The sequence below is a fragment of the Haematobia irritans genome, chromosome 5, assembly GCF_050003625.1.
Source record: "Haematobia irritans isolate KBUSLIRL chromosome 5, ASM5000362v1, whole genome shotgun sequence".
NCBI classification, from domain to species: Eukaryota; Metazoa; Arthropoda; class Insecta; order Diptera; family Muscidae; genus Haematobia; species Haematobia irritans.
The window spans coordinates 23860765-23886638 of NC_134401.1; the positions used below are offsets into that span (position 1 = coordinate 23860765).

At 32.3% G+C, this 25874-nt stretch overlaps 1 protein-coding gene across 3 annotated transcripts; it reads right to left on the minus strand.

Moving 5' to 3' along the window:
- Window positions 1–1467: 1467 nt before the first annotated feature.
- Dp (transcription factor Dp) lies at window positions 1468–24475 on the minus strand. 3 transcript variants are annotated; one of them, XM_075309645.1, is made up of 11 exons: window positions 24389–24475; window positions 23150–23472; window positions 14415–14536; window positions 8899–8959; window positions 8666–8817; window positions 8514–8596; window positions 8138–8450; window positions 7830–8065; window positions 7664–7746; window positions 7497–7580; window positions 1468–1721 (listed from the first exon to the last, which is right to left on the minus strand). In XM_075309645.1, exons 2-11 carry the CDS (start codon window positions 23226–23228, stop codon window positions 1468–1470), a joined length of 1467 nt encoding a protein of 488 aa, XP_075165760.1. In that variant the 5' UTR covers window positions 23229–23472; window positions 24389–24475. The 3 variants fall into 3 exon arrangements, with proteins under 3 accessions (XP_075165760.1, XP_075165759.1, XP_075165761.1); XM_075309644.1 differs by lacking the exon at window positions 24389–24475 and adding an exon at window positions 24217–24382; XM_075309646.1 differs by lacking the exons at window positions 23150–23472; window positions 24389–24475 and adding an exon at window positions 14812–14931.
- Window positions 24476–25874: the final 1399 nt, after the last annotated feature.

The window sequence follows — 25874 nt, forward strand, 5'->3', positions numbered from 1 at the left end:
AGAAACAAAAATCCAACTTTTCGACTTTTTTAAAATTTAGAAAAAATCTTCTTTTTGATTTTTCAACTTAAAAAAATAGATATTGATTTTTCGAATTTTTTTGGAAATGTCGACATTTGACTTTTACAATAAAAAAAAATCCACCTCTATTCTAACAAAACGTCGATTAGTACAAAAAAAGGCTTTTCGGCTTTTCTCTAGTGTGGAATAGACCACAACAATTTGGTCTACCGTTTTGTGAAGATCATAAAAATATATTGGATTTGGAAGTGCTGTCGATTTTTACAAAATATCGATTTTCAACTTTGGTATACTTGGAAAGAACCGCCAAGTGTTGAATTGGAGGCCAAGGGAAATTAAGACAGCCTTAAGCCATCTTGTTTTGAATGCTAAGGCATTATTTAGTACTTTGTACTTTTGATTAAATAAATAAAAAAAAAATAATTTCTAATTTGCAAATGCAAAAATGTATTTACAAATGTGAGCTCTTGCAATAAAATTTATATATCGAAGAAGGTAAACCAACGCCTTTGCCCAATACGCAGCAAGTAAAGCCATCTATCTTCTTAATATCCATTGCACACGAAAATGGATACTCAAACTTTTGTTAATATTTTTGGAAACTTTTTATAAAAATCCTCTCAAATCAAATTTTCTGAATATGGACGTGTCATCACATTTTAGCAAATAATATCAAAATAAAAATTGTGGTGACAAAGAAATAAAAGGTATACGAATCGTGTTTTTTTTAAATGGACCCGAGAACTCGTTTTCTTTTTTTTTTAATTTTACAGCTTAATTAACTTACAACAACTATGTAGATGATAAATATTTAAAAACTTTTCTTCTTAAAGAGTAGAAAAAATAAACAAAAACGAGAAAATCAAACAATAAAACTTTTTTTTCCACTTTTGTGTTTATGTGTTAGTGCAAACCTAATAAGGCCGAAATAAAACAGAAACTAAATGAATCTTCGGATAAATTTGTATCTAAGGCAGCAACACAGCGTCCCTGGGTTGTTGTTGTTGTTGATGATTGTACTAATTCTAAACCATCATTGACTAATTTTTGATGCTGCTGTGGATTAAGTTCTTGCTGCTGCTTACCTTTATCTTTGAAATCTTTAGATTCTATTCTTATTTCATAATTAGTTGGGATTGGAGTAATAGTTGTGAGGGATGATGACACCATAGGTAAAGAGTAAGTGCTGGAGGACTTAACTGGAGAAGATATTTTCGAGGCTAATGATGTTAATGCCAATGAATCTTTAGTTAGAGTATCCTTTAATTTTTTCTGAACTCCTTTTGTGATCGTAGTTGTATTTAAAGACTTTGGGATTGTTGACATGCAGAATATTTTTTTCAATTGTCCCGATGTTTTAGCTTTAGCATCATTACTTTGTTGCTGTTGGTTTGTAGTGAATGTATCTGGGATTTTTTGGTTACAGAGTGTAACTTCTTCTACACCTCAATCGATATCACTATGTTCCACAAATTCTTCATCATCATCGAGATCAGATGTTTTAAGACCACCACCTCCGCCACCACCACCGCCACCATTACCCAAAGAAGTTGTTGTGTGATGATGTGTGGTTCCGGTTGCTGTTGTTGGGAAACCTTGTTGCGAATTTTCTTGCGTTAGTTCAATCAAATCATAAGTGGGTATGTCATCTTCATCGGAATCATACGCCATGTCATCGTTAGCTTTACCACTTCCATAGGCTACAAAGAAAATGAAAGTGTATAATTAGATGAATAAAATTCAAAACACTTTCGACTCTATTTGGTAAACATTTTAATACGGTATAATTTGTTTTAGCTCAATTATGCGTTTTAGAAACTCAAGATGATATCAAATCTGTTTTCTTTCTTCCTCAAAACATGCTCTACATGCACCATTGTCAACTATAGAAGTTTTGAACCGCTCGGTCCTCTCTTTCGGTAGTTCTTTCTTCATTTTTTTAGGGCATCCCATAATATTTTTTCGGCATCCCTATTATTTCACAACATATCGCTTTACAACATATCCCTTGTCCGCGTAGCATCTGTGGGTTCTGCGTTCTCTATAGGAGTTTTGTTTATATCAAAATAGAAATCGGTATTAATTACATCCAAAATAAATCCAAACTGGAGCAAATGGAATGAAAATTGCAGCTCAGGATTTGAAATTGGGATATCTAATTATAGCTCCTTAAGTTTCTGATATAGTCCAACTTTGACCTTAATCTGTAAAATAGACAAACTATCTATGCCAAATTTCAGGAAGATAACACCGTTGTAAAATTCATACAACGAACATACAGAGGGACTTCCATAGGTCTTCTTAGAATATCACCCAGACTAAGATAGCCATTAAACGGAATGACAAACTTTTTATAGTTATCCCAGCAAAAACTCGCATTGCAAATAAATTGGTAAGCAATTTTAATAGAAATATTACTTCCCAGCAAAAAAAGCGACGCCAAAAAAAAAGCAGTGAAATGTTCTTTTTGGATCCGGAAGTGGTGCAAAATTGGCGCAGAAACGGTGAATTCAACACGGGCTTCTCATACGACGGATGCCCTCATTTCAACAGCCGTTGCACAGAATTTGTATCACTTCTTAAGGTATGATCCGAATTCAGTGTTTTGGATGTGAATTAAAAAACTTGCTAAATAAATAATTTATATATTTTTTTTTTGATTTTTTATGCATTCTTGTCTGAAACGTTTGACTTCAAAAATTTTCAAAATTCGCAGTTTTTCTAGAATTGACATTGCATTACTTTCGACAAAATTTTAATTATTTTGTACCATTTTATTAATTGCTACTCTATTTTTAACCTATTTAAAACAAAAAAGTTAAAATTTTATGAAAAATGCGAGTTATAAAAATTGTATTAAAAAAACTTCCCCTGTGGTTAAAATAAAGAATATAATTGGGAGGATATTTTTGGAAGTACTTTTAAAGTTGTGCTTTTAGAAGAACTTCCAATTTTTTTTTTGCTGGGTTAGTTTTGCATATCTATTTTGTAGGCGGTCGTACTTATGAAAATCTGATGTATGGAAACCGAAACCATCTGTGTCAAAACTAACCTAACCTAACCTACTTTGTTTGCTGGAATGTATAAAAAGATTTCTCATATCCACTTTAAATTCAAAGTGATTTGGCGAGTTTTCTGTCTGTTTATGGTCACCAAAGTATGTATGTCCATAGTGGATATTTGAGGGAAATATTCGATGAATATTCGGTTCATATACAAATATCAAATTGAGGACTAAAAAATTTATATTTCACATATGAACCTGGATAGCCAAACAAAAAAGTCGAACAAAATTAACTTTTCATGTCGAATTTCGACGAAATATACTGTCCTCATCAAATAATCCTATAGGGCGTTTGGTTGATTAGCCCAGTTAGCACCATGATTCAAACATGAATCTGAGAATTGAGTATCCCAAGCATATTTTTCAAAATATCCATTTCGGATAGAGGAATTAAAGATCTGTCTATCACATATTAATTTGCATGCCCATCTTTTTCAATTTTGCCATTTCTCTCTACTAGAGGTGTGCACGTGAGTAATATTTTACTCACGCTCACGCACACTCACGACGGAAAAATCTTAGTCACGCACACTCACGCACGAACAATTTTCGAACCGCTCACGCTCACGAACACTCACGAATGAATTTATTTTAAAAAATCACGCTCACGCACACTCACGATAGAAAAATTCTACTCACGCACACTCACGCACGAAAAAAATTCGAGGCATTCACGCTCACGCACACTCACGAAAGAAAATTTTTGTTCACGCACGCTCACGCACGAAAAATATTCGAGCCGCTCACACTCACGCACACTTACGAATGGATTTATTTTAAAAAATCACGCTCACGCACACTCACGAAAGAAATTTTTGCTCACGCACGAAAAAATTTCAAGGCGCTCACGCACACTCACGAAGGAATTTATTTTCCAAAACTCACGCACGAAAATTGTTCTTGACGCTCACACTCGCGACAGAGAATTGTTACAAATGCACGAAAAATTTTGTGAAGAATTTACGCACATTCACGACTGTAGAAATGCTAATTTGACGATAACTAATATATATACCCAGCAAAAACTAGGCAACCACATCTCATTAGAATTGGCATTACCAGGAGTAAAGCTGTCATTACACGTTGCATTACATTGCGGTGAGTTATAATGACTTATTTGTAATGACAAAAATAAATACTTCTTGGTAATTTTCGAATTGTTATTCTCAAATGTTTAGGCAGTTGGCTTAATTGAAAGGTTGAATACTTCTTAGTACGAATGAACTAAAATATTTTTCTATGCTAACTTAATGGAAATTAAAATACATATATACCGTTCGACTCAGAATCACCTCCTGAGTTGATCTAGCCCTTGGTGTCCGTCCGTCCATGTATTTGTTGTTCGCAGGATTCCGGTCGCAATTATTAACCGATTTTGATTAAATTTTGTATGTGGCTCTTTATTGGCACAAGGACGAACGCTATTGAATTTAGATATAGCTCCCATATATGTATATGTATCGCCCGATTTCGATAAATGGGGTCAGATTGCGCTCATTTACTAACCGATCGGCGTCAAATTTGTCACAATGTAATCCACTGACTCTATGTGCAAAATATCATCCAAATCGGTGCAGATTTGGATATAGCTGCCATATATATGTAGCACCCAATTTTCAAAATTTGCCCCTTATTGTTGACCATTGTGGCCTCATTTATTAACCGATCTTACTCAAAGTTAGCACAAGGTAATCTCCTGTAATATCAACAAAACCTGCAAAATATAATCCAAATCGGGTCATATTTAGATATAGATCTTATATATATTTTTCGCCCGTTTTTGAAAATTGTACCCCTTGTAACTTTGTTTCTAACCATAGTAGCCTTATCTAATACCCGATCTTACTCTAATTTAGCACAAGGCAACCCTCTGTGGTATCAACCAATATATGGATATAGCTCCCATATAAATGCGTCGATCGATTTTCCCAAATTTGGCCATAATACTCTTATTTATGAACCTATGTTGCTCAAATTTCAAATAAACATGTATGTAGCTATTACATAAATCTATTACCCTATTTTCGGAAATTTGAATTTATTACCCACACTAATTGAGCGATTTCCAGTTTTTTTTAATAAAGGACTCAATATTAGTAGCATACTAAATAACTCTGTAGGTTCAGAATCAACTATACTCCTATGTTAATATCAGACATTTCTGTTCAGATTATGATAAAACTCCCATGTACCCAGTAATGTTATTAAATCTGGAAATGTGGTTTTCCCCAAACCTATATAATTGATACCCTACAAAACAATGTTCACTAATTCAGTAGGGGTGATTTGGGGTATGATGTAGTCGGCCCGGCCCGACTTTCTACTTTACTCGTTAATTCGAATTTTATTTAATCTACCAATTTTTTATGGTACACTTTTTCGACAATATTTCTTATTTTCGTTAGAAAAAAAAACAAAGCAATATTTTATAGAAGGTTTTATTGTTTAAGGAACGGCACTATACTCGGTTTTTGCACCGAAAACCAGCGCTTCAACATTACTTTTTTAATCAATTAATTTTAAATGAAAAAAAAACTATTACACAATCCATACATTGGAAGGTTTAGTGTGACCAAAGTCGTGAGTGTGACCAATGTCGTGAGCGTGATTATAATCGTGGGCGTGACTGACATCGTGAGTGCGATTGACATCGTGATCGTGATTCAAATCGAGATCGCGATTCAACTCGTGAGCGTGATTCAAATCGTGAGCGTGATACAAGTCGTGAGCGTGATTAAAATCGTGAGCGTGATTTAAATCGTGAGCGTGATTAAAGTAGTTATCGTGATTCAAATCGTGAGCGTGATTTTGTTTTCGTGAGTGTAATTATCAAACATTTTTACTCACGCACATTCACGAAGAATTTTTTTTCGTGACACACGCACGGAAATTTTCAGCTTGATCACGCTCACGCACGCTCACGAGATTGACTCCATCGTGACTCACGGCTCACGCGTGAGTCACGAAAATTTCGTGTCACGTGCACACCTCTACTCTCTAGGTTATATATGGGGATTTTATAGGTTATAGGTTATATATGGAGAATACCTAGCACATTTTAGAATTTTTATCTCCATGCACATCTATTTCCATTTTGCCATAGTGGACACATTGGGAGCCACCGTGGTTCAATGGTTATCATGCCCGCCTTGCATACACAAGGTCGTGGGTTCGATTCCTGCTTCGACCAAACACCAAAAAGTATTTCAGCGGTGGATTATCCCACCTCAGTAATGCTGGTGACATTTCTGAGGGTTTCAAAGCTTCTCTAAGTGGTTTCACTGCAATGTGGAATGCCGTTCGGACTCGGCTATAAAAAGGAGATCCCTTGTCATTGAGCTTAACATGGAATCGGGTAGACACATTAAAATTAATCTCTCATAAGTGAACACCTCCCAAATGTGTACAAAATTTAGGCGACCGTTTGTGGCCACCTTTCAGAGGTTTCATTTAGATGGCTCTGAAGCGAATATTCATATACAGATTTATTTTCTCTCACATTTGTCTGAGCTGATTGCAAAATTTAAGTATCTAAAATTTTATTTTATCATTTTAAATTTTTGGACCAATTTATATAATAAATTTCTTGCACTTCTTCTCAAAGCAGGGAATGCTCACGGATACTACAAATATAGAAATATTCAGAAAATTATCCAACAAGAAATAAATGAGAAAAAATAGATATTATTGTAAATGTCTGAATCAGGGCAAAAATTACCCAAAGACCCGGCAAAAAAGGGTCGCCAAAAGAGTAGTGAAAATTTGCTTTTTAGATCCGGAAGTGGTGCAAAATTGGCGCAGAAGCGATGAATTTAACATGGGCTTGTCATAGGCCGGATGTCCACCATTTCCACAGCAGTTGCACTGCATTTGCTTCACTTCTTAAGGTGTGATCTGAATTCAGTGTTTAGGATGTAAATTAAAAAAATTTGTTATATTTTGCCAAACAAATAATTTTTTATATTTGTTATGATTTTTAATGCATTCTACCCTTAGTTCGACAAGTTTGACCTCAAATATTTAAAAAAAAATCACATTTTTTTAGAATGGATTTATCATTTTTATATGATAACATCGAGTTATAAAAAATTGAATTAAAATAACTTCCTGTGTAGTTAAAATAAATAACATCTTTGGGAGGTCATTTGTGGAAGTCCTTTTAAAGTTGTGCCTTTAGAAGAACTTCCAATTTTTTTTTGCTGGGGAACTTTAACCTAAATACCATAGGGGCCTAATCAAACACTCAGAGGTGATGAGTAGGGACAAAAGTTTGATATGTCATCTATGTATGTGTGATATGTTAATACGACAACATTTGTGTAAACAATATTTAAAGATTTTTATATGGGCATTACCCATCCATAAAGAAATTTCATTTTGTTTTTATTTTTAAATTATAGAAAATGCCTACCTTCAATATATTTTTCAAAGTTTGGTGGCACCAATGATTTGGCACGTTCTACATCATCATACGAACATTGACCTTTATCCAATCCTAAAGAAAAGATGAATAAAAACAAGCATTAAAATTCTATAAAAAAAAACAATTCGATCAAAAAACGAAAACAAATGTCTTACCAAACAATAGGCCCATACGTTTTAAAACTTCGGCATCATCATGCATTTCAAACTTATCATCAAATTTAAAAATATATTCCGACCTAATAAAGACAGACACAATGGCAATGGAAAGGATATTTTTATATATCTCCAAAAATAAAAAAAAAATATTCTCAAAACTTACTTATCATTGGTTACACTACAATTAATTTTGGTTGATTTATGTGTATTTACAATAATAAATGGTAACTGTATGGATGAGTTTGCAGTGGGTATTATACCCTGTCTTTCGGCTTCCTTGTTGCGTTCTATGAGACTCTTAAACGAGACTTGTTGCAGAAGAAGTTCCCTTAATTGTTGATGCTTTTGTCTGATCCGTTCTCGACGTTCCTCATTTTCCTTTTCAAGTTGAGAACATTCCTATTGGAGGGGGATGGAAATATAAATAACAAATCTATAGGCTGCTAATTAAAGAGTATTTTTTATGGGTACCTCTACGGCGCTGGAAGGTAATCCAATCCAACGAATTTCCTTCTTATCTTTGGATATTATTTGCAAGGCCATTAACACATTCAAAGCATCATAGACACGTCGACGTATATTTTTTTGATCACAGTTCTTGTCGAAGGAATTATTTTGTATTTCTTCGGCCACCAATTCATCGGCCACCTCATTGTAGGTGGTGGTACCCTTTACCTTAACCTTTTCACAAACTTTAAGTGAAAAATGTCGTAAACCTTTGCCGGCCTTTTCGGGTTTACGTTTTCTTTGTACTACAGATGCATTTTGATGGCTGGTTGAATTACTGCAAACAATATGAATGGTTCACATTAATAAAATATACTTAGGGTCCATCTCGTTAACCTACATTTTTGATTTGTTTGCAGCTTTTGCACTATTAGCTAATATTTGCGGTTTGTATTTGTAACGTTCCTCTTCTTTTACCACCGTCTGTGTTAGAGGGAAATTTTTGTATGGCAAATTATAATTTCATCTTCCTTTGTGGCTAGATGGACTTACCGTATGCGTCGTAAACTCATCTAAAGGTTCATATTTTAATGCTGTGACATTTGTGTTGCTACTATGTTGTTGTTGCCTATGCATATTGCTGGAAGTTGTTCCGCTGGTGGTGTTATTACTACCTTGTGGCGTTATAACAGTATAAGTGGCATCTTTAGCGTAAAATAATATAGAGAGAAATTATATAATAACCAATAAGGATATGGTGATGTGGGTGGGGGGAAAAAACTTACTTTCTGTCGGCTGGATGTTATAGTTGTTTTGTATTCTTACAAACTGAGGTTGGCTTGTGTTCTGAAAGAAAAGTTTTCAACTTGTTTATAACTTGCACAACAAATCAATTTATCCCCATTTTCATGAAGCTCCGTTAGCTAACGATCTTTTAAACCGTACTGTGGACATATCTGTCATGTTGCATATATATCCCAACAACTGATGAAAATTTTTCAGTTAAAATTAACCGGAGAAGAGATATTTGCAATTTACTTTCTGTTAACTGGCAGTTAAAGCCTAACGGAGCTATATGAAAATGGCCGTTAATATAAGTGATATAGTTTCCCTCATAATGATTCAATAATATTAATTTTTAATAAATATATGAATTCTAATTCTTATATTGTTTTAAAAAAATATTGCTCAAAGATGTCCCAATTTCGGTAATGCTTTTCAGCCGTTAAATTACAATTTTTTTTAAGAACGCACCATCGCCCACTTGCCCATTACATCCTACCGCTCTGACTAGATTGGTCCAGATTTATTTTACAATGAACCTAACTAAACCGATTTATTCCAAATTCGGAGTAATCATAGAGGTAGTTCCTGAAGCTTTAATAGACTACCTTACGAGTTGTTATTGTACTGGAAAAAACCACTTACAAGCCTGGGGCAAAATCGTGAGAATATTATGAATGGGGTAGCTTTATGTGGACCATTTCGACCAAATGAACAGTGAAGAATAGGGATATGAATGTTGAAAGTCGACTGATGGAAACAAGTGAGAAAGTCGAAATCGTCTTGTTGCTGACTAGTCGACAAAAATCGACTTTTAATGAAAAATTTTAATTTAAAGGGGCGTGTGGTGTAGTTCTTTTCATGCAGACTCCAAAGTGGAAGGTCACGGCGTCCAATGCCAATTTTCAATAACCGTAAAAGTCGAAAGATCACTTTTTCAAAAATTTGAAAAACTCGAAAAGTCGAAGTCGACATTTAAAATTTTGAAAAAGTCAGTCGTAATACAAATGGGTCTTTTTTAACAAAAAAGATTTTTATTTATTCCGTGATATGTTCCTGTGATTACAAGCAACCTAATAAGGCGATTATTGAACTGCTCAGCAATCTCATTGTGAGATGTTGGCAGTCTATTGAGAGACATAAAGTCCAAGGATTTTATTGCTGTCTGAATATCTAATTTCGAGCAACGTTAGTTGGAACAATGCATCTTACTCACTTAGATCTTCTAGTGCTAGTAGTTCAACCTTAATACACTACAGTGATTAGATAGTCTTTGCGCGCAGTTAAATTATAGGAATTGCCCATCTAGTTTCAACAGGGATGATAAATGATGTACACGAAAAAGTACTAAAAATTTACTTTTCGAAGCCAAAAGGTGCTAAAATTACATAATATCAAATTCAAAGGCTATTGTTTATTTAAATCTAGACCGATTTGGACATTTTTTTTAGATTTTCTAAAAGTAATCTTATTTTGCAAAATTTTATTTCTATAGCAAATTTTGTCAAAATTTTATTTCTGTAGAAAATTTTATTTCTGCAGAAAATTTTGTCAAAATTTTATTTCTGCAGAAAATTTTGTAAAAATGTTATTTCTGCGAAAATTTTGTAAAAATTTTATTTCTATAGAAAATTTTGTGAAATTATTATTTCTAAATAAAATTATTATTTCTAAATAAATTTGTCAACAATTTATTTCTATAGAACATTTTGTCAAAATGTTATTTCTATAAAAAATTTTGTCAAAATTTTATTTCCATAGGAAATTTTGTCAAAATTTTTTTCTATAGAAAATTTTGTCAAAATTTTATTTCAATAGAAAATTTTGTCAAAATTTTATTTCTGTAGAAAATTTTATTTCTGCAAAAAATTTTGTCAAAATTTTATTTCTGCAGAAAATTTTGTACAAATTTTATTTCTGCGAAAATTTTGTAAAAATTTTATTTCTATAGAAAATTTTGTAAAATTAGTATTTCTAAATAAAATTATTATTTCTAAATAAACTTGTCAACAATTTACTTTTATAGAAATTTTTGTCAAAATTTTATTTCTATAGAAAATTTTGTCAAAATTTTGTTTCTATAGAAAATTTTGTCAAGATTTTATTTCCATAGAAAATTTTGTCAAAACTTTATTTCTATAGAAAATTTTGTCAAAATTTTATTTCTATAGAAAATTTTGTCAAAATTTTATTTCTATAGAAAATTTTGTCAAAATTTTATTTCTATAGAAAATTTTGTCAAAATTTTATTTCTATAGAAAATTTTGTCAAAATTTTGTTTCTATAGAAATTTTTTGTTTGTTCCGAATTTATTTCGGCATAAGCCGGCTATCAATGTAAAACCTTTTTTCGGAGGGTTCAAGTGTAGTTTTTGTTGGGTTTAATAAACTGCCTGAATTTATTCTGATAATTGGTTGATAGTTTTGCTGCAAGTAGAGGATGCTGATGAGGAATGTGGTAATTCCGAAACGTGCGTCCATCCAACCATCTTGCAGTCTATAGGGCTTTGCCCAAATAAATTTGACAAACATTCTTTTCCTCTGTTGGTTAAGCTACAATTGTAGTTTAGTCAATGTATGGTTTTAAGCTGAAATAAAAAACAACAACAATGCTTAAAGAACAAAACCAACAATAACAAAACAAAACAAATGGAAAAAGAAGAGGAGGCACGCTCAAAATAAACCCAGCCATGTGAATTCAAATCGATGATTTGACAGTGGCATAGGAAAAGAGATATGTTTGTTCCGAATTTATTTCGGCATAAGCCGGCTATCAATGTAAAACCTTTTTTCGGAGGGTTCAAGTGTAGTTTTTGTTGGGTTTAATAAACTGCCTGAATTTATTCTGATAATTGGTTGATAGTTTTGCTGCAAGTAGAGGATGCTGATGAGGAATGTGGTAATTCCGAAACGTGCGTCCATCCAACCATCTTGCAGTCTATAGGGCTTTGCCCAAATAAATTTGACAAACATTCTTTTCCTCTGTTGGTTAAGCTACAATTGTAGTTTAGTCAATGTATGGTTTTAAGCTGAAATAAAAAACAACAACAATGCTTAAAGAACAAAACCAACAATAACAAAACAAAACAAAAAAAAAATTTTATTTCCATAGAAAATTTTGTCAAAACTTTATTTCTATAGAAAATTTTGTCAAAATTTTATTTCTATAGAAAATTTTGTCAAAATTTTATTTCTATAGAAAATTTTGTCAAAATTTTATTTCTATAAAAAATTTTGTCAAAATTTTATTTCTATAGAAAATTTTGTCAAAATTTTATTTCTATAGAAAATTTTGTCAATATTTTATTTCTATAGAAAATTTTGTCAATATTTTATTTCTATAGAAAATTTTATCAAAATTTTATTTCTATAGAATTTTGTCAAAATTTTGTTTCTATAGAAAATTTTGTCAAAATTTTATTTCCATAGAAAATTTTGTCAAAACTTTATTTCTATAGAAAATTTTGTCAAAATTTTATTTCTATAGAAAATGTTGTCAAAATTTTATTTCTATAGAAAATTTTGTCAAAATTTTATTTCTATAGAAAATTTTGTCAAAATTTTATTTCTATAGAAAATTTTGTCAAAATTTTATTTCTATAGAAAATTTTATCATAATTTTATTTTTACAGAAAATTTTGTCAAAATTTTATTCTTATAGAAAACTTTGTCAACAATTTATTTCTATACAAAATTTTTTCAAAATTTTATTTCTATAGATAATTTTGTCAAAATTTTATTTCCAGAGAAAATTTTCTGAAGTACCTCTTAAGAAAATTTTATAAAGAAGTACCTCTTTGCAAAATCTAACAAAATCAAGAATTTTACCAATTTTCAAAAGAGTAAAAAATTTACCATTCTTTGTAGAATTTTACCAACTGTGGCAAACGGCTCTAAGTATGGCGGAAAAAATCACATTTCACGTTTCACATTTGCGGATGAATGTGGTATAGACAATATTCCTCTCAAAAATGTTGAGATCCCGTAATAAAAACTAAAATATCCTCATTTTGGAATATATTTATTTCTTCAATGTCCGCTATTTATAATTTTTAGAGTTGAGTTGATATCTGAGAAGCGTTCACATTTAGGGCAGAATAAGTCTATATAAAGTAATTGTGATGAAAAAGTACCAAATGGCTCGCGGTTGTGCCACGGTGCTTGTGGCAGTCGAAATGTATAAAAAAAGTCAACTTTATCAACACTGGTTTTCAACGACAGTGATTGGAATGAAAAGCAATCGCTCAAATTCGAAAGAATCTGGTCTTTTCTATTTATCAATGTTCGTTTCGTATGTATGAGCATACAAAAAAATTAGTATTTTCGAGCCACCGTGGTGCAATGGTTAGCATGCCCGCCTTGCATACACAAGGTCGTGGGTTCGATTCCTGCTTCGACCGAACACCAAAGTTTTTCAGCGGTGGATTATCCCACCTCAGTAATGCTGGTGACATTTCTGAGGTTTTCAAAGCTTCTCTAAGCGGTTTCACTGCAATGTGGAACGCCGTTCGGACTCGGCTATAAAAAGGAGGTCCCTTGTCATTGAGCTTAACATGGAATCGGGCAGCACTCAGTGATAAGAGAGAAGTTCACCAATGTGGTATCACGATGGACTGAATAGTCTAAGTGGACCTGATACATCGGGCTGCCACCTAACCTACTACCTACCTACTATTTTCGAATGAGACATGGGACCAGACCATAATCTACCAAATTTTTAGGGTATTTCGATAAAAAATCTACGAAAGTGAAAACGACAAATTTTGAGGCTATAACTATCTTCCAAAGTAAGTTTATCAGAAAAACTCCCTCTGCACAGTTTATATTCGAAGGGTGAATAATTTGGAAATTGTTGAATAAATACAAATGGAATAATTTATATCTTCCTGATTTCCTCGTAATGAAATTCCTTAAACCGAAGAGTACATCTTCGTCGGTGTGGAACATTTTGAAAAAAACCGAGCAGCAAAAAATTCTAATAATATTGGTAGGATTCTAGCAACTGTGGCAACCGTGCTCTGGAGAAATGATTATTCCGTTAAAGGTACAATATTATTCTCAGTTTCTCGTATAGCTAAAAGGTACATCTACTACGTCCTCCTCAAAGTGACATACTTAGGCCAATGTTTTTTTGTTTGTTTTTCAATTCTCGCAAAGATGATTAGTTTTCCAAATAGCCTTCAATACCGTTGCTATTCGCTTTTAATGTCTTCAATTGACTCAAAACTTTGATCGCCGAATCGGTCGTTTGTATTTTTTAATTATCTGTGACGCGATATTTGCAGTATGCAATGGTGCGTTATCGTGGTGTAAAAACCCAGTGTTTTCTGTACAATTTTCGACCTCTTTTTACAAATAGTTTAATTGGACATTTGGTACAGAATGGGAAATAGTAAAATGATTGAACTCTAGTATCAAGTCGTCCATTCAATATTTTGTATTTATTTATGAAGTTCCTTAATGCATATGTACGATCACCAATAGTTTCTAGCATAACCATTAAGTAGATAGATACTTACCATCTGTGTAAATGTGCCCATATTACCACCAACTGTTGTAGCATAAACTGTGCCTGCAGTTGATGAGCCCTCACGAGGTTCTTGTTTAATTTCAACTTGTTTAAGAACTTTGTGGATTTTACCTAGAGAAATAAATATAGATTGAATGAGTGAATCTATTGAAAACGAATAATAAACGAAAATATATTACAATATTAAGAATGGAATGTAAAGCTATTGGTTTTAATGGTATTCTTAAAACAAAATCTTACAAATGCAATGGAATGAATACAGATCAGGGAATAAGAGTAATGACGGAATGACTGTTGTTACTAGAAATAAGTAAGAGACACAAAAAGAGTCCACTCTCCTAATCCTCAACAACAATACCATGAATTCATCCACTTATAATGCTTACACAGCTGATTTCAGTGTTTCTTTTGCCGCCAACGTCATCTCTTCATTGCTTCTCAACGACTCTCGGCACAACAGGAGACACGACTGACGTTTTGTAATAATTTTACAAAACCAAAAAAAAACCCTACCTTCTAAAATCGTCATTCAGCGACGTTGAAAAACATAACAGACTACATGTTTACCCTCTATGTTCCCTCTATTTTTATTACCCTTTCTCCCATTTCCCTTCGTTTGTAATCCGGCGGCATCATACTTGCAATAACAAATCAAGAAAGAACCACTCACTACTTACTTGCATGTACTCTCAAAATACACTTCAACCAACCATCCATTCAACAAAACAACCATCCACCGTCCACATTTACTTTATGACGTGAAACCCACATGCGAGTGAGAGAGGAGTGTGCATGAATGTAGGTAACAGAAAATAAAATATTTCTAAACCGAAAGAAAAGTATGAAATTCTCCCCAGGTCGGCTGTTGATATTCTGGTTAGCCAGTAATACTTTATTGTGCATTGTGAATTATGTATGAATACTCCAATGTACATTATGGAGTGAGCGATGTAAAGGACGGGTTTGTTGTAAAATATTTCTTTTTTGAGAAATATTTAATCGGAGAAGAAATATGTGAAAACAAGATGGTCAATAAAATTGGTTAGAGTTGCATTTTTTATTCCGTAAAGACTTCGCTCAGATTATTACATATAGACTAACATTGAATTAGGACACTGATTTTTTTAATTTCCTTGTAGGTAAGGTATATATATATATATATATATATATATATATATATATATATATATATATATATATATATATATATATATATATATATATATATATACATGGGTGGTCGGATAAGTATTTAGATATTTGAGATCCATCTAGATTATGAAACCAAGTCATAAGACAAAGTAGTTGCTGTGGTCTACTAATAAGATTGTTGGCCGCCCAGTGGTGAATTTTACATCGTCAGGTTGCACTCGCTGCGAAATGATATACAGAGCTGCCGAAAAGTTTGCCTTTGCAATTATGACTGATTTTCAATATCATTTCCTTATATTTGGAAAGATCACCATAGAAGTTTGTCTAACCAACAAGATGTTGGCAAGTATCTGAAGAGTTATGTCCCTTCATTCCATTCCAATTTTTACTTTTTCATTTGTCCCAAAATCCATTAATATTACGGAAATCATCGGTATCTTAACAAATAATCGAGTTACGAATATTACATTTGTGAGCCATAATATATTCAGTCGAGATCCGCCTAAAAGTATGCAACTGTATATTAGAAAAACGGAGTTAATCTCCTGACCGGATCCGACCGTTCTGAGACCACGGTTGCCACTCCCGCCAAAGATAATCTACCATAATTTGACGAACATTTTACCAAAAATCTACCACATTTAAAAACAATTATTTTGAAGTTTTTGATCAAACTTTTGTCAAAATTTTCTTTTTACAGAAAATTTTGTCAAAATTTTATTTCTATAGAAAATTGTCAAAAGTTTATTTCTATAGAAAATTTTGTCAAAATATTATTTCTATAGAAAATTTTGTCAAAGTTTTATTTCTATAGAAAATTTTGTCAAAATTGTATTTCTGTAGAAAATTTTGTCAAAATTGTATTTCTATAGAATATTTTGTTAAAATTTTGTTTCTATAGAAAATTTTGTCAAAGTTTTATTTCTATAGAAAATTTTGTCAAAATTTTATTTCTACAGAAAGTTTTGTCAAAATTTTATTTCTATAGAAAATTTTACTTTTATAGAAAGTTTTGTCAAAATTTTATTTTTATAGAAAGTTTTGTAAAAAATTTTATTTCCATAGAAAATTTTGTCAAAGTTTTATTTCTATAGAAAATTTTGCCAAAATTTTATTTCTAAAGAAAATTTTGTCAAAATTTTATTTTTATAGAAAGTTTTGTCAAATTTTTATTTCTATAGAAAATTTTGTCAAAATTTTATTTCTATAGAAAATTTTGTCAAAATTTTATTTCCATAGAAGATTTTCTCAAAATTTTATTTCTATAGAAAATTTTCTCAAAATTTTATTTCTATAGAAAATTTTCTCAAAATTTTATTTCTATAGAAAATTTTGTCAAAATTTTATTTCTATAGAAAATTTTATCATAATTTTATTTTTACAGAAAATTTTGTCAAAATTTTATTTCTATAGAAAATTTTGTCAACATTTTATTTCTATAGAAAATTTTGTCAAAATTTTATTTCTATAGAACATTTTGTCAAAATTTTATTTCTATAGAAAATTTTGTCAAAATTTTATTTCTATAGAAAATTTTGTCAAAATTTTATTTCTATAGAAAAATTTGTCAAAATGTTATTTCTATAGAAAATTTTGTAAAAATTTTATTTCCATAGAAAATTTTGTAAAAATTTTATTTCTATAGAAAATTTTGTCAAAATTTTATTTCTAAAGAAAATTTTGTCAAAATTTTATTTTTATAGAAAGTTTTGTCAAAATTTTATTTCTATAGAAAATTTTGTCAAAATTTTATTTCTATAGAAAATTTTGTCAAAATTTTATTTCTATAGAAAATTTTGTCAACATTTTATTTCTATAGAAAATTTTGTCAAAATTTTATTTCTATAGAACATTTTGTCAAAATTTTTTTTCTATAGAAAATTTTGTCAAAATTTTATTTCTATAGAAAATTTTGTCAAAATTTTATTTCTAAAGAAAATTTTGTCAAAATTTTATTTTTATAGAAAGTTTTGTCAAAATTTTATTTCTATAGAAAATTTTGTCAAAATTTTATTTCTATAGAAAATTTTGTCAAAATTTTATTTCCATAGAAGATTTTCTCAAAATTTTATTTCTATAGAAAATTTTCTCAAAATTTTATTTCTATAGAAAATTTTCTCAAAATTTTATTTCTATAAAAAATTATGTCAAAATTTTATTTCTATAGAAAATTTTGTCAAAATTTTATTTCTATAGAAAATTTTGACAACATTTTATTTCTATAGAAAATTTTGTCAAAATTTTATTTCTATAGAAAATTTTGTCAAAATTTTATTTCTATAGAAAATTTTGTCAAAATTTTATTTCTATAGAAAATTTTGTCAAAATTTTATTTCTATAGAAAATTTTGTCAAAATTTTATTTCTATAGAAAATTTTGTCAAAATTTTATTTCTATAGAAAAATTTGTCAAAATGTTATTTCTATAGAAAATTTTGTAAAAATTTTATTTCCATAGAAAATGTTGTCAAAATTTTATTTCCATAGCAAATTTCGTCAAAATTTTATTTCTATAGCAAATTTTGTCGAAATTTTGTTTCTATAGAAAATTTGCCTTTAGCTTGGGTTGGTTAAGTCCTCTAATAATATGTGCTGTAAGCTGTTGTCGTGCAATGTAATTTTCAAAATTCTCGGTAATAATTGGCAGCTGGGAAAATTTTCCACAAATCTGAGGAGGAGTATGTTCCATGTGTTAAAGCTACGATTCATCCTTGAGACTCATCCTCGAGTTTTAGTTCCAGTAGGGCGGTCATACTACTCAGTTTTCCAGAAATAGGGTGAATGAGCCAAAAACCCAAACCAAAAAAAGAGTCATGGGTTCAATCCCAGTTTTGACTATAACAGCGGTGGATTATCGCCTCTAATGCTGATGACATTTCTGAGTGTTTCAATGCTTCTCTAAGAGGTTTCACCATTCGGACTCGGCTATAAAAAGGAAGTCCTTGAGCAAAATATAGAATCGGGCAGTACTCAGCCAGAAGAGAGAAGTTTATTAGTGTGGTATTACAATGTACTGAATATTATTCGAAGTGAGTCTGAAATAACGGGCTATACCTAATCTAACGGATGCGACAAATAGCTTTCCTTGCCGCGATATTACTCTTGGTATGCTCGAAAAACTGCCGGTTAAAAAACGTTCTAAAAAACTGCAATCCCATCATTATTAGTGCCTGCCTATAAATTAAATTGCTCCAGGTGTTCTAGCAACTTGCTTTCTATCTATCTGCTATCTCCCAATTGTTATCTTCGGGCCTGGCGAAAAAGAAAACATACTCAGCATACAGCACGTGAAAACTAGAATGGCCAAAAAATTTAACAATATAGCGAATCGAGCATAACTCAATAAGAGAATAGTTCATCGCCAGTGGTTAGGTTAGGTCTGGTATTGTGACAGCCCGTTATTTTTGGCGTTTTTGCTAATAGGCAACATATTCTGATCTATCCAAATACAACCTATCCCTTCTTTCGCCAGAAGAACATCGTTGCAATGTTGGAGGTCTACAAACATCGTCACTTCAATCTCTTGAACTGGATCATTAAGTTTGAGATTCTTACAGCGGCAAATGTGAAGGCCCCTAAGTGTCGTACCTAAACAATATTCCCCACGTGGTACTTCATTACCCAAAGTTTAATATTTATAATCGGCTTAATAATTATAAATATTGTTTGTATTCGTACACTCTACGTTATAAATGACATGCAATATTTTGTCTTTTCATTTAATCTTTATAGAAATTTAGGAAGCACGCTTTGTTGTTGTCATAGTTTAACCTTCTGCAACAACAAGTAGCTTTTTCTTCATTTATGATTTTCTGTTTTTTTCTTTTGTAAAATAAGCAACACCGTTCAATAGTGAGCAATACTAAACACGGTGGTAACAAATAATCTCTATAGACAGACTCTGAAAAAAGTGTTATTAATTTCAAAGACTGAAAAAAAAAACAAATTCTGTTATCATTTTACATTGTGGTGCTTTTCCTTTCTTATATTTTCGTCATTTCGTACTTTTAGCTCTCATGTTACACCAAACTTCCACCAAACTTCCACCAAACATATATCAAAACGAAAGACAAATATGAACAAAAAAAAAATAAAAGTTGTATTTCTACTACCTTGGCCATTCTTATGCACATCACTGCTACCCAATATTATACCACTTCGCAAACTATTCTCACACATAAAGAAGACAATAAAGCAGAAAAACGAAATATTTTTAGAAAAGAGAGAAAGAGGCAAATATTATCAATTTTATTTCACACATCTTTTATATTTTATATGGGATTCGTTTTAGAAACGTGGGTACTATTCGCATTTTGTCCAAAAGAAAAGTGATAACGACAAAATAGTCCGAAATATAAATGATCGAGGAGAAAGGACTTTTTTGCCAATAGAAATAATTATACGTATTGCTTCATAAAAACAAGAAATATAATTCATCATTTACATAAATATGCTACGATATTTAGACCCAAGAAATTCGGAACGTCACCGGAGTGAAATTTTGCTATAAACCAGACTCTCGAAGAAAAGTAAAAGTAAAAACATTTAATTGACGGTGGTCACAGATCAATTGAAAGTTCCTTGACTTGGAATTGAATAAAAGAATTGAATCCATATGATTATTAGTAGCTCTAACTAATAGCGATTTCGATTGGGAAAAAAGGTGCAACATTCTCGAAATTGATTGCCAAATATGAAGGACACTGTCATAGATTTTGGATTCTGTATTATTGGGTGAAGGATTATTTGGGTGAAGGACAAATCTGTCCACAAAAATGGTATATGAGGGGTCGAACTATTTAGTTTATTACCTTTTACGGAAATTATGTCCATTTTTGTAAAAATAATATCAACTAAACTGAGTGGGATTTCAAGACGAGACTTTCATGATGTGAAGGAAAATTAAGCCAATCCAAGCCACATATGTATCGAATGATAATTTTTGTAAAAATAAAATCATTAACTTATCAACTTAAACTGAGTGGGTTTTCAAGACGAGACTTTCATGATGTGAAGGAAAATTAAGCCAATCCAAGCCACATATGTATCGAATGATCTTAGTATGTAGCTGGTACCATAGAATGGGGAGTTGATGAATAGAAAAAAAGTTTATACGGCCGAAAGTTCGACCAGACGAATATTACGTACCCCCCACGAGGCTATAAAACTTAAAGGAAATGTACAACATGTCAACTGCATATACTAACATCACATAATAAATTTAAAAAGGATCGGATGAAATTAACGCCTCCAAGAGACTCTAGAGGACAAATCTAGTGATCGGTATTTATGGTTGCTATATATAGGTTAGGTGGCAGCCCGATATTTCAGGCTCACTTAAACTATTCAGTCCATTGTGATACCACAGTGGAGAACTTCTCTCTTATCATTGAGTGCTGTCCGATTCCATGTTTAGCTCAATGACAAAGGACCTCCTTTTTAAAGCCGAGTCCGAACGGCGTTACACATTGCTGTGAAACTACTTAAAGAAGCTTTGAAAAACTCAGAAATGTCACCAGCATTACTGAGAGGGGATAATCCACCGCCGAAATACTTTTTGGTGTTCGGTCGAAGCAGGAATCGAACCCACGACCCTTTATATGCAAGGCGGGCATTCTAACCATTGCACCACGGTGGCTCCCAGGGGGGCTATATATAATTATGGACCGATATGGATCATTTTTTGCATACTAACATAGTGTACAAAAATTTCAACTGGTTCGTATGAAATTTAATCTTCCAAGAAGCTCCGGAAATCTGGGATTGGTTTATATGTGGAGGCTGTATGTGTTTGTGGACCGATATGCATGGTTGTTAGAGGGAATATACTAAAATCAAGCGGATCGGATGAAGCTTACACCTCAAAGAGGCTCCAATGGTCAAATCTGGGAATCTGGTGCTATATAAAATTATGGACCGATAGGAACCAATTTCTGCAGTGTGGTTAGAGGGCATATATTTACATCACTTACGAAATTTAAAATTAAAATATGCTTCTCCATGAAGCTGCGGAAGTCAAATCTGGGAGTCGGTTTATATGGGGATATACCTAAAAGTGGACCGATATGACCTATTTGCAATACCATCGGACCTACATCAATAATAACTGATTGTACCAAGTTTTAAGTCGATAGCTTGCTTCGTTCGGACGTTACCGTGGTTTCACCATACGGCGGACAAAATCTTGTCGAAAGGGATTCGAAAGCTGGGAATCCGAGTTTAGTAATTAATTAATCCGCAAATCTATAAAAATTAATAATTAATCCACAAATCTATAAAAAATATTTCCGAGTATATCTATTTTACCGGCATTATAGTTTATCATGAAAAGGGTACATTTCAGTAAGACTCATGGGAGCATTTTTTCAAGTTAAATCTTGTATGTATTTTTAGAGTTCAATTCTCTGTTAACTCATTAACAGAACTCTACGGATTACTGCTTCAGTGCGAAGAAATTCGCTACTAACGAACGCATATTATGCTTTCACAATAAACTTTTAGCGATGCCACGAAATTCCATGAAGAAATAGCATCATTTAATAATTGCGACAAACTAGAGCTTGTTATCAGATCTGTGATAGGCACGCATGCGTGGTGCTATTTTCATGAATATGCGTCAACAAATTTTCTTCATGAGTGCACTTGACAATTTTTGGATATTTGTTTCTGTTATCCTAATGCATTTTGGCAAACATTTTCCTCCTATTGTAGGCATACTCACCATAGGAAAATTTCCTCCTGTGAACACTTTAAGTCTAATTGACTAACAAATGTATGAAATCGAATGCATTCTTCCTTTGAATAAATTTTATAATTTCAACGATTGTGCTCTTTTTTTCCGAAAACCAACGAGTTACGATAACAACATCAGTTATTGTGGCTAAATATTGTTGGTGTACATCTATGACAGTTTAAATATTTTGCAAAATCCCAACAACAAATTCCCAGATAATTCTCGGTAGACACCGTAGTGGGCTGCTAAAAAGCAGCAGCAAGAAAAGCGAGTGACAATAAGTGTGTTATACGAAAAAAGGAGGCAAAAAAAAAGAAAAAAACAACATACCAACCAATCATACACAAACGAAAAGGGGATGTGTAGTAATAGAGGCATGCTATTGGAATGAATGGTTAAAGAAAAAAAAAACTCATCTACTCTGCTCGTTCTCATCTACTCATATCCAATACAACGTATGTGATTTTCCGATTTATATTGTTACAATGAAATAAAATGAACAACAGCAAGAGTAAATGATGATAATGATGGTGACGATACATATAAGAGGACATAGAGAGATATCTACTATAGAACGATTCATGGGATTCTTTGCTTCTGGTATATGAAGCAAAGGAAATTTGTGTCTAGACGACCACATGCATGGATCGTCAAATATTCTGGTTAAGCGATCACTTTCAACCAGGTTAAGGGTATCCTATGAATTTCTGCCAAACGTCTAATGTTTTCTTATTGGGGTCATATATACAATGAGTGAGTGAGTGGGTGAGTGCAAGGACTATGATATAGTAGTGGTAGAAGTATGCATTCGTAGGTCTCTAATTATCTTCTCATACTCACCATGCTCATCCTGAAAGAAATAGTTAATTATTTCACCTGTCGCCGCTGTTGTTGCTGCTGCTGTGGATGAATGCGCCATTTTTGTGTGTTGCTTCTTTTCCCAGCGCCCAGCTTTTTTGTTTCGTAGCTTACTCGGCCGATGATGATGATGGTTGGTCTCGCTTGTGTTTTTCTTTAATACAACAAACAATTTAGAATATTTATGGAAGAAACTGACAGACAGACAACAGCTTCGAAACGTTGATCTGTGTGGCTGGCGGCTTTGGCTGTTGGTTGAAGTTATTCGTACTGTCTACTGGGTTGTTTCTATTTTCGTAGTTTTGCTACAACAAATAACAACAACAACATATTAAACAATTTCATGAAGAAGCACCTTATCACAGACACACACACGCACACCACACAATAGTATTTTCATTTCTCAAAGGTGGAGGGATGGCTGGATGGATACCAAACAATTAAGAGGAAAATGCGCTTAAAATTATTTTTGTGTAATTTTTTTTTAATTTTTCATAGTGCCTTGATGACGCTTTCTTTTGGAATTTATCTGTTCAACAATACGGATTTCTAAAATGGGCAGAATGTTAAGCATTATGGGACTGGACCTTGGGACCATGAATTTCAATCCAATTTATTTCCTTAGCAATTACACGTTGAATTTATCTATTTTCGTATGAAACCGCAACAATTTCTTATCATTTTTCTTATAGCATGCACTTATTTCTTTTCCTTTTCGACCGCGAACGATGTCGAGACCGAGTAGTAAGTAGAAAATTGTCTTCTTTTTATTTCGTGGTTTGCCTCCTCACTGAGGTTTTTATAATGAAACTTTCATGAATATCTTTTCATATTCACTTCTCGCGTTTCACCCCCACACGCCCATAAATTAAAGCATAATTCTCTCGAAAATATTTTTAATAAATTATGTTTCTCTTCTATTCCACACAGAGTATCTAATTTTTCCTATTAAGGCCGGTACTGAAATCTATTTCCACACAGCAACTCCATATAAAAAAATGGTGAAAAAATTTAGTCGACTTTTTTTCTCTTTTCTACATCACACACACCGAAAATACGAATTTTGCCAGAGGCTTTTCGGGCACTTATCCTCAACCGATTTTTGACATTTTTACATAAAAAAATTAAGAAAATTTGAAATTTTCCAATGGTATAATTTTTATGAAAATCGGTGGGGTTTGAGACCATGAAAAAGGGTATCAAAAATTTCCCAGAATTTACCAAACGTCGTGTTGGACAATGAGCGAGCAAATGACCCGATGGTCTCAGCTGATTTACGCGCGCCAAACAGGCATCGTTGGTGTTGTCAATCTTGTGAAAATATGTTGGAAAGCAATTTATATTTGTTCAATTAAAAACAAAACTGTCCCTTTTTCACCATCAAATTAACCGCGTTGTGTAACTAAATTAATCCTATAGTTAATTTTATTTGTCATATAATTTTTATTTTACTATTCATTTAATTTTTAGGAATTGCAAACGTTATTCTATCTAGACATTTCAAACACGCTACAAATCAACATTGTTTATTTTTTGTTTTCCTTCAACGCACAATTTGACATGTAGTGATGATTTTTCACTAACCAATATTACCGTATGTTTATAAAAAACACGCGTTTGAATACCAAAATAATTACGTTTAACAGCATTTTAGCGTCATTGTACGGTGTCATTCATTAAATTACATACAAGAATGCTCTGACAACGTATGCATTTCACATCAATAGATACGTCTACGTAGCCGTTCGTTCGCATTTTTAAAGCTAGCAAAATACGGCGAGGAAACTAGTGTATATGTTTTTTTCTAGGACCCTTAACACTCTCTAAAGGTGGGTACTATGTTCGGTTTTCGAGTTGAAGATCGCTATATTTTTGCGATTACTTTTCCTGACATATTCCTGTAAAGTCTTGCCGAAATCTAGAAGAACATGAAACTGCACATCAATTGAGTTAATCTATCTGCTTTATATTGAACTGTTTTAATAAAGTAACCGCGAAAATTTGAACATAGTACTTACCTTAATATGTAAAGACACAAACACAGTCGTATGTTCACACGCATACACAGGAACCTCTACCATCAAAATAACAAGGTTTACAAAATTATGAGTTTAGTATAGTACATGGTAGTATAGTGAATTTTGAAAGAGATTTTGTTGAATCTCTAATATTTCCCCATGAAATCGAGCCGAAATGTACTTTGAGGAGATTTCGAGCATAGTGCGAACGTAATATCCCTGCCAGCATTTCAAAGTTCCATTTCATCCTCATCGATACCACAGACTCGTAAGTGACACTACAACAATCGCCAACTGTGATGGGGCACGCGTATCAAAAAGTACAAAATGTACATGAAAGTATTTTGCCATCACTATTGTTACAAAAGCCATTTCATATTTCGTGAAACGCCAAGCGCAACTATATTATTTCAATTTATAAAAAAAACGAAAATGAAGGGCTGAAAACATAGTTATTACGCTTAAAATTCTGAAAGGTATATTGGTGAACAATTTTCGAATTTCCAAATGGAGCAAAGTGACAGTTTTTCAAATATTTTCCAGACACGCTGTCTTCATCGAGAATAAACAAACTGGCGCTTCTGAGAATCCCCACCACGTCGAAAACAATCGTATACGACATCCAAAACTCGTCGGAAAAGCACCGTCACTATTGAGAAGTTGTACCACGCCAACCCTGCCAGCATTTC

Bases quoted from the DNA above. Each gene is read 5' to 3' on its own strand.
- Dp (XM_075309645.1), bottom strand. From the start codon at position 23,228: ATGGCGCATTCATCCACAGCAGCAGCAACAACAGCGGCGACAGGTGAA. The intron at 8,597-8,665 runs GTAAGTCCATCT...CCTCTAACACAG, and splicing joins ATGAGTTTACGACGCATACG to ACGGTGGTAAAAGAAGAGGA. The intron at 7,747-7,829 runs GTAAGTTTTGAG...TGTCTTTATTAG, and splicing joins TGTAGTGTAACCAATGATAA to GTCGGAATATATTTTTAAAT.